The following is a 9,810-nucleotide window of genomic DNA, read 5'->3' on the forward strand; positions in this document are numbered from 1 at the left end:
AGCACTTTTATCACACAGACATACTTTTCAGCTGCCACAAGCCTTGTGAAGAGCATTGCACTGGGATGCAGGTGGTCCAGCTTCAAGTCCCACTTCTGTGCTGTGCATAGCTTGCTGAATCCAGCCATGCCTCTGTGCTCTGTAAAATGGAGACAAATTAGTTGCCTTCTCATTTCAGCCCCAAAGAACACTAACCAATTCTGAATGCAGTCACTGCCTTCCACCCTCCTCCCTCAAAGGTCCTTAGTTATTAAGAGGTGGGTTCCTTCCTTGCAAAAGAGTTAAGTGTTTCACCCAAAGTCTGCACGTGCCCCCAGGAAAATGCATCCTGGCATCAACACGAAAAAACTCTCCTGCCATTGCCAGAGAACAGGAATAAAGTGGAATCTTGCAAGAACAAACTCCACCCAGCACCTGAAGTTCAGCCTGATCCAGTGTGATATCGAGCTGTACAACGGGCCAGTATCAGTCTTCACAGTAAGAAGATAGCAGAGCAGGCTCTTCAGCTGGTATACATTAGCACAGCCCCCCTCAAGACAAAGGAGCTGCATCAATTTACGCCAAAAGAGAATTTTATTTAGTGTATTGTGTACGGAGGCTGCTGATGTTACTCGTAATGTGTGCGCAGCACTTTGGCTCAAACTTCCAAGTTTGTTCTAAAGGTACGTTGAATTCTGCAGCCGGTAGTTTTACCACATCTGAAATGACTTCCAATGAAACTAAACCAAGTATGAAAAGTGCCCGCACCAAAACAGGCACAGATGAGATTTTTTGTGATAGCTCTCCAAGAAGGAAAACAGGGCTATTACTTGCATAATAAACTCAGCAGATTTGTTCGATGGACTCGGATCCCTTGAGCATTGCAGCTGGCTATAACACACTCACCCAAATGGGGAGACGTGAACTCAGCTAAATAATTCTCCCAGAATGTTTAAATCCCTGAAATGCATGTCTCCGTTCTCCTTGTATAGCCTGGAGAAGTGAGAACTGAATAGCAATCATAAAGCTTAGAAAACTATAGAAAATGGGGCAGATTCATCTCTACAGGGCTGAAAGGCACAACTCAGTTTTTCTTTCCATCATAAAGAAAAACCGAGGGGAAAAGCGACTTTACTCGAACTGTCCAGGGTAGCATATTGTCAAAGGAACCTGGGAGAAATGTTTCTCACGATTCAAGGAAACGCAGGAATTCTCTGTGCGGGAACAGGGTAAACCAAGAATCCCATTATGCCACTGGTATTATTAAGTGATGCTACAGTTCAGTTTGCGGGACTGTAAAATGAGCAGGAATAGAGCTAGTCAATATTTCATGCCTGAGGAGTCTCTCCCATCAGAGATGTCTTTTTATTCAATAAACAATTTTCATGCCAAACTGTTTTTATAGAGACAGTTGCATTTCCCATGATATTTGTATCAACATTTTTCTCAAAATATGTAGTCCGACTGTTTCATTACCCAAAATCCCGTGTGATTTCAAAAATCATTTTGGCAATCAAGGAGTTAAAATACCCTGGAGCAGCCCGAGGTGGGGGAAATAAAAGGAAAATGAAGTCTGCCGGCAGAATGGAAACTGCCTTGAAATGTTATGTGAAGTCATCTTCCTATTTTTCTCTCTGCTTAAATTGGGAGATGATTGTTTCCTGCTACGTCCCGAGCAGGAGCACACCTTACCCATTAGGCTAAGGGGTAGTCAAGGTAGCACTTCCTCTTGAACCTCTTCCACTGGGAAAGAAAGACTTCAGATTTATTGATTGGAAAGGAAAATGTGGGGGGGCATGAATAAAAATGAGCAATGGCAGCGTCAGCCGAAAAGACAAAGTGTTGTATAAATAAAATGCTCGTGACCTGTCTGGGTTTCTTATAAACCTGCGAAAATACAGAAGTTTGATGATAGCTTCCCCACCCTCAACTGGGAAAAAGTAAATCAACTCAAGACATTTCACTATTAAAGTAGTACATATTGAAGCCTACCAACACCCATAACTCAGAGCAACTTTCGTGCTTCAGTATTACTGCACGTACACCCGAGAGGATAGAATTTAATGTGACAGCACATCGGCAGCTGGCAATGAACCTTAGCAGAATTGCCTTACTCTTGTGGCTTTGTCAGCCACGAAACATGTTTGAGGTTTCTTGCTGTAGCTTTCAAAACTTCCTGTAATTCTCCTAGCGCCTCTGATGTTTGGATTACGGAGAGTAAGTTTTGCTTTCAGCATTATCCAAGACAAGGAGAAACGCCCTGCTTACAGAAAAGTAAAAGGCTATTTCCACCTCCAGCCAAAGTGTAAGTAGATGGACGCTCCTGAATAGGAAACCTAGTGGCAACGTTTTATTGCCAACCCTTTTTCAATGAAAAATGCCTTTTTGTTTTTCTAAAAGTGAACAATTATTCAGTACATCTTTGATGTTTTGAAAAATTCTGATTTTTAATGAAAAACCAGAAGCTGGAATTCAACCTTTTTTCATTATGTTGTTGTTTTTGTCAGGGACAAAGCGATCAAAACTAAACGAGTGTGATGGAACTGAGGGGGGCGCCCCCAAGGAAAAGCCAAAAAAAGTGTTCCATTTGGTCTTCATTTTCTTCTTTTAAAACTTGCCAATTAAAAATATCATGAAAAAATATTGAGAAAGTGATATTTTCCCCCAAAACATCTGGTTTTTGACCAGCATTGCTGAGAATATGTAGTTAAAAGGACAAGCAACCTATGCATTTAAGTCCTGAGCAAAGGGGGGAATTATGTAAAAGCCTTAACAGTTTCAGATTAGAGTCAACCAGCTATTCTTGAAAGAGAAAGGCAACCTGGAGCTCTAATAAGTGACTTGAAGCAAACTGCGCCCTTATGCTTAAATGCTACTAAATTATCTCTATAACAAATAATACAGAGTAATCCTGAGCTTTTACAGGGCCTGGTACCATGTGAGCAGGACTCTTATCATCTCTCTGGTGCTTTCTTTGGGCTTTGGAACAGACCGTGTAGGGCTACTGACCCCGTTAGGCAGTTATACCCAGACCTTCTCCGCCTTCAAGACTTCTCTGCCTTCCAAGCTCTCAGCTACAGCAAAAATTATGCTGAAAGCTCACCAGAAAGCAGACCTGCCAGGCAGGCCATATGCAAAGTGAAGAGAGAGGCTCATCCACTCAGCCTGGCCTCCTCCTTTCTGCCCGCCATCTGGCATCCTCCCCTAGGAGTGACCAGCAAAGTGCCAAATGATCCGTCTGTCCTCCAACCATCCCTTAAACCTGCCATCACCCCTCTTCTAATGCTTGGAAAGGTTTGGGAGTGCACCAGCAGTAAGCCAGCCTGGGCCTGGAGAGGAGGCCAGGATTAGGATGCACAAGGAATTCATTCAGCTCCCCAGCACAGCGCATATGGAGCCAGCCTGGCATCTCATTCGTGCCAGTGCAGCCCCGCTGGGGTCCGCATGGTTGCTCCAGAATCATCCTCACCTCGGGCTGCCTTGCAGCAGATGCTAGTGAGAAGCAGCTTACACGCTGGCTGTGGGCTCTGTCATACAGCCCGCCCCCAGCACTCTCCTGTTTCTGCAGACTCGGAAAGACTTTTGGTCCCAGAGTGAAGAAGTGCACCAGATGTCAAGTGCCCTCAGATCTAAGATGGAGTGGCAGTGGCTCTGCCTCTGCATCTGGCTACAGACCACAGGTAGGAAAGGAACCCTTTGTATACATTACTTACTAACAAGAAGTGAACTCTAAAAATAACCGTGCAGCAGGCTGAGAAACTGTGGGGCGCTATGATAACCTTAGACTCTCCTTCCCTTCGTCTTCTATCACTGGTACAGAATAGAACATGTTACCATGTAGATAGATTATAGGAAGTTATAGATTTACGGTTGTGTTGTATTACACATGGATATAATATCATTATATGCGTGTCGCCAAACCAAAATGCTCATTTCTGTAACGGCGTGTAGTATATGGCAGCTGTGCAGTATTACAGACTGAGGTTGTAGGTCTGGCACTGATTCCACCATAGATATATTAGTCGATGTCCATGAAAGGATGTTATCAGTTTAAAATACATTCACAAAGCCAGCTTCTGTAATCAGTTCAACGAGCACACATCTGCTTGGGTGTGTATGGAGAGAGGGATGGATAGATGGACAGACAGATAGATAAAAATGTATTCCAAAATTATGCCAATATAACCAAGTGCTGAATCTGCTCCATAGATTCATAGTAAATATGAACATGTTATTAAAATATGGTATGTGATGTTTAATCATTGAAATAGTACCAAAGGTGCAGATTAAGGATAGGTTCTGTTGTATTATGGTTACAGTATATAACCCCAACAGTTTAGCATTTCTTTTAACAGCACTTACATATTATGGTGCTTGGAGCATTCAAAACATCCATGATATATGTATGCGCTAGGATGATATATTATAAATATAAATTTAACTTAAGTTTTACCAACAGGTTTAGTGCATTATGTATTTTATGGGATGGTTTATAGTTGATTAAGTGTAAGGCCAGAGTAAGGCAAGAGCACCATGAATTTGAAATTAGATGCTAAGTTTTTAGTATCAAGTACCATGAACTATTTTACTTATTCTTTCCAGGAATGGAGACTTGGTAGTTTTCCCTCTGCTTGATTATGAAGGCTCTATACTCCTATGGGTTATACTGAGATCATAAAGGCTGAAAGTCAAGACAGAATATGGGGATTAAATTAACCAATATATTATAAAATAGAAAATACAAGTTATGACTAGAGTTTTACTTCATTCTCATTTTGAGAAACTCCAAATGTTATAATTACACAAATTAAATATAGAAAAATGTTTGTAATTTTGGTGGTTTCCATGGCAAATCTGATTGGGAATGAACATTTATAAAGAGTAGCATTTGATTAGCATCTCCTTGAAAGCCGGGTGAAGAGGAATCCGTCTGCAACAGAAGATCATCCTTACAATCCTTATTCCCTTCAGTAGCAAATACAAACTTGTGATGTAATTTTGCAATATCACCCTAGCTGTGAACTCACAGTAGGCCCAGGAGTATGTTTAAGTACTAATACCCAGTGCAGTTTTGGATAGGATTTTTGGCATTACTGTAGTCTCAGTCTGTTCCTATTGCTAACTCTGAGAGCCTTACCATTGACTTCAATGGGAATAGGGTTAGGCCACTACTGAGTGCTCTGAAAAATTGCACCCATGTATACAATAATCCATTTGGTGAGCAGTGACATGGACTTTTTCATTCTATGGATGCTGGAACAACAATCCCGCACACATTTATGAATGCCGTCTCATTCACTTTGCAAGACAAGGAAGTATTTGCCAGAATAAGATTTTACAGAAACAGCCTTGGATACAGCACATAAAAATTAAAATGACATGACACTGGCCATCAGCGTGTTACACTAGCAGCCTGATCCCCTGTGTCGTGCTAGACATTTTCAAGAGAGAAAAAGGGATTGTGCTGCAAAGTCAGAGTCCATGTATTTACGGGGGACCAAATCCTGCTCATTTGCCTCAGTGTGCAGATGCCAGTGGAACTATTAATGCAAGGAAGTTGAGGCAGATTCAGGCCTGCTCTGAGAGTGGAGACCACATCCAGAAATACTCTTCCAGAAATAACACCCATTCACTCCAATGGGAATTTTGCTGGAATAAAGGCAACCAGGCTTAGCTTTTTGTTTGCTGGAAAGATAGCTGAGTATGTTCTTCCCAGAAGCATTCAGAGATCGACGGGAATGTATTAAATGTATTAAAGTCAACACTGTCTCCAAGGGCCCAGATGAATGCACCTGCAATTCACCCATAGATCTAATCCCTAGTCCAGCCAAATTCCTGAGCTAAGCATTACTCTAGAGCGGGTTTTAGGCTAATGGTAATGTAGCCACCTGACCCCATCTTTAACCCTAGAACAGCCAGAAGTGCTATGTGACAGTTAAAGCAATGATCCTTGCAGGCAGGTGTCAGCCCCCTGATATCTGGTCCTGGGGGTCTGTACAGGTGCAGAATTCAGCTGCGTGGATGAAGTATTCAAGCAAGCCAGGGGCTCAAGCATTCTTATTATTAGCAACACTTGCTATGCATGATCCCAGGTTTCTAAAAGAGCATGTGCCTTCTATGACTAAGGGGCAAGAAATGTGAGAGAAACCTGTCTCGCTGAAGGCGTGCCTCACAAACATACACAGGAAGCAGGTTGGCAGGGCAGGGGTCGTGGTTAAGCAGTATTGTTTTTATTCTGTTGCACGATGCACAGAGTTTGTTGGTGCATCTGCTGAAAAAAACCCATAATTCCCTCCCTCATTCCTGCACAAGCATGTATACAATTTTCTCTCTCTGTTCCTACATGGGCACGCACACACATACCACATAGGCACCAAGACAAATGATTAGCATTGATTTTTGAGCCCGGCAATGTGATTCAGATCTCTTTACCACTGGATATATTGGCAACAAGAGGAATAGGACACTCAGCAATAATATTAACTCATGGGGGTAATAGTTCTCTAGATTTTCTCATGGATCTCTATATTTGGAGCCAAGAGATTATGTGATACTTGCAAAAGCTGATTTCAGTATTTCTCGAGGTCCCTCCCAGCCCTACTTCTCTGTGTTTCTCTGATTCTCTGAATGCTGCGCACCCAAAGCGTTCAAACTGTAAGTCTAAGCCATTCTAACCAAAATCACAAGATCAATATAAAAAGAAGATGACTAGCCATAGTAATAGTGATGGCGTTAATGATAATGTTCTTGTTATTTTCCTTCTGAGTTTCGAGTGTTGAGAGCTCATATATCAGTCTTTTTCTGTAACTAGGAAGCTAGAATTTAAGATTTTAAAGAAGGCAGAAATTGTCCCGTAATCCCTTGACTTCAAATATTGAGATTTATGAAGAAATCAAAAAACAGTCACAGTGAGTTAATGCCATTGCTAAGTGTCCCATCCCTCTGGTCGCTGATGTTTCCATCCATAAAGAGATCAGAAAGATTTTGCTAATTTCCTGGCTCAAAAAATCAATGCTACTAAAAGTAAGCAAGAAGGCCAGGTTTAGGTTTGGGACCCTTACTGGGTGCATCTACATGTGCTATTAGCACAGAGCAATAAACTCTGGTGCATATCACTCCAGTTTATTGCTCCTCGGTGCCTCATTTACACACGTGCCTGGGACCGCTATACATTGAGCCGGGTGAGAGCAGCCCTGGCTGGCAGGGGCTGCGCCGACCCAGCTCGGTATGCTGTGGAGGGGCTGGCCAGGTTACAGAGGTGCTTCAGTGCAGGGGTAGCCAGCAGACACCCCCTGCACTGAAGCACCCTCGTGCCCCAGCCAGCCCCACCAGCATCTACATATGCATTGCTGCACAGTAAATAATGCTGCCGCAGAACAGTACTTGTATTTACAAGTACTAACTTATGGCGGCATTTGTTACTTTCCTGCGACCTAATACAGCCACACACGTAGATGCAGAGACTTTACCGCAGAGCTAATTAGACAACTCCACAGTAAATGTCTCGTGTAGACGCACCCAGTGAGTAGCACTTTTCCCCACAAATAGTCTAAATAAAGTCAACAGGCAGAACTGCAGGACGCTATTCCCAGTGAGTGGTAGATCCTACTCCCGGAGCACTTGCACTGAGGTCAGTGGGATCGTTGGAGCTGTGAATACAACTGAAGGCAAGTAAAGATATTGAAGAATCAAGCTGTGATGGCTGTAAGGTGCTCTTCATCGTGAAAAAAGGTGATGAAAATCTGACCAATATTTGGTATTTATTTTTACTTTAAATCAGAGATGGTCCAAGTCCCACATGCTTGCAAATCTTCCAAAGGCCAGATCCTGCAACAGGTGACACAGAATAAACAAATGGACGGTCCATTTAAATCAATCAGAGTAGTCTCACTTTTGTCTGTGATGTAAATTAGCAGAGTAGCATTAACACAGCAGCAGATCTGGATGTCTGCTTTACCACCTATCTTTAAATGTCAGGAGTAAAACTAAATATCCAAAAAATGCATTAAAATAGATCTGAGTGCTGTGGAGTGCTGAGTGCCATCAGCTCCCATTAACTTGAATAGCTTGCCAGTGTTTCTGTGGGCTGCTTATTGTATTTGTCCTTGGCCAAGCTGGGGTTCTTTCCTTTATGGGTTTTGATACCTTATTTAAAAAGATCTTCAGCCTGTTTTGTTGCTTTTCCAGCCAGAGAGAATCCAGCAAACAAGCTAACAAGTTTATAAAGAAATGGCAAAAAGAGGTAAAACGCGCCCAAAGCATGATAAAGCACTAAAGCTACAAAAAGGGGGAAAACATCTCCATAGGAAAGATGTGAAACCTCCATTGATTGGGAGTTTTAAATATAGACTGGGTAAAACACTAGACATTTATCAACTGACCAATCACTCAGTCAGGCTATTTATCTAATTATTTAATGTCTCTGCCAGTCAAGATGTGTATTTGTAAAACTGCAATTGCCATAGTATCTGAACTCGGGTTGCAAGATGCTGGCATGGCAAGGTGTAAGGGAACAGTCAAGAATTGTCCTGGAAGATGGGCTAGATTTCCTAATGGAGCTGATCCATTGTGTACGAGTTCATGATTTTATGAGCACAGAAATTTGTAAGCTTATGAAGAAAACCTTTGTTTGTTATGCGTAGAAATCAGTAGTTAGAGCACTGATACATATTATTTTCTTCCAGTAGGTCGCCTCACCAGTTCCAGTCTCGTTCAGAATCCACCACATATTATAGCCCTGAAACACAGCAATACCACAGACATTGTCTGTGTAATAAGTGAGGAGCTTTCTAATCAGGGCATTTACTGGTACCGCTGGAGCAAGGGGAAAGAAACGTTCCAGTTTATAGTATTTGTGACGATGATTAACAAGTACATTTATGGCAGTGGCTTTGACAACAGCAGGTTTTACATAAGCAAGAACTTCCGAAACTCCCATTCCCTGAAGATCTTCCACGTTCAGCCATCAGACAAGGGCACCTATTACTGTGCTGTGTCCCACTCTTCAAGGCTCATCCTCAGCAGTGGGACAGAGCTGAGTGTAGGTAAGTGCTTTTTTACACAGGCCAGAACCTGTCTGAGAACTTTGGAGCATCCTGTTTTTTGGTACAGCGAGACCTCAGTTTAGGTGTGGCTGCAATATAAATATTAAAGCAACAGAACTAATTAAAACAGTAGGTTTGTATTGATGGGTGCTCAGATCCTGCTAATTTTCCTCATTGCTTTCAATGACATTGTCAATGTGGGCAGGATAAGAAAGCTTTGGAACGTGCTGTAAGAGATGTCCATATTAGTCAGAAAACGTAGAGAAATTGCTTTAGGAGAATGACAGCTTATAATAAATTGTAACCTTTTTGCTACCACCAGTCTCCCAATTACAATTACACTGAGGCGGTCTAACACTGCGTGTTTGAGGATTTCTCTAGTTCCAGAGCAACTTTTCCTATGAATCTGCATCATTTTCTTACTTGAGTTCACAGATCATCCTCGCTGATCCATTCTGTTTCTCACACCCCATTGACTGGTATCCTAATGATACCCTTAAATTAGGGGGGATTCGGTGACTGTGTGGGTCAGTCAGAAGACATCATGCTTTTCACAACCAGGCCCTGAATACAAGATTGCTGCAGGCTGATAATAGCTGGTATCTCTCACCACTGAGCGGTTGTGAATGTATTATGTGAAATGGGGCAGGAGTCTCCATCCACAGTCCCCCCAGGGACCAGTTTCCACATCATCACTGATGACATTGGTGACAACCTTGGTGGCTAGATGACTTCATAGGAGGGACAGCCTAGGACAGACGGGGCCAGGGAGAGTGAGCTCTTTTCT

At 42.5% G+C, this 9,810-nt stretch overlaps 1 protein-coding gene across 1 annotated transcript in view; it reads left to right on the forward strand.

Annotated features, from left to right (window-relative positions):
- Positions 1-9,741, forward strand: part of CD8B (CD8b molecule) — a 28,486-nt gene extending 18,745 nt beyond the window's left edge. Inside the window, exons 2-3 of the mRNA XM_019526633.1 lie at positions 3,548-3,659; positions 8,667-9,741. Coding sequence (XP_019382178.1) covers positions 3,548-3,659; positions 8,667-9,106 — 552 coding nt within the window. The 3' untranslated portion in view covers positions 9,107-9,741. The remainder of the gene's footprint in view (positions 1-3,547; positions 3,660-8,666) is intronic.
- Positions 9,742-9,810: the final 69 nt, after the last annotated feature.

This window comes from Gavialis gangeticus, unplaced genomic scaffold (assembly GCF_001723915.1).
Source record: "Gavialis gangeticus isolate Ggan-Ray unplaced genomic scaffold, GavGan_comp1, whole genome shotgun sequence".
In the NCBI taxonomy this organism is placed as follows: Eukaryota; Metazoa; Chordata; order Crocodylia; family Gavialidae; genus Gavialis; species Gavialis gangeticus.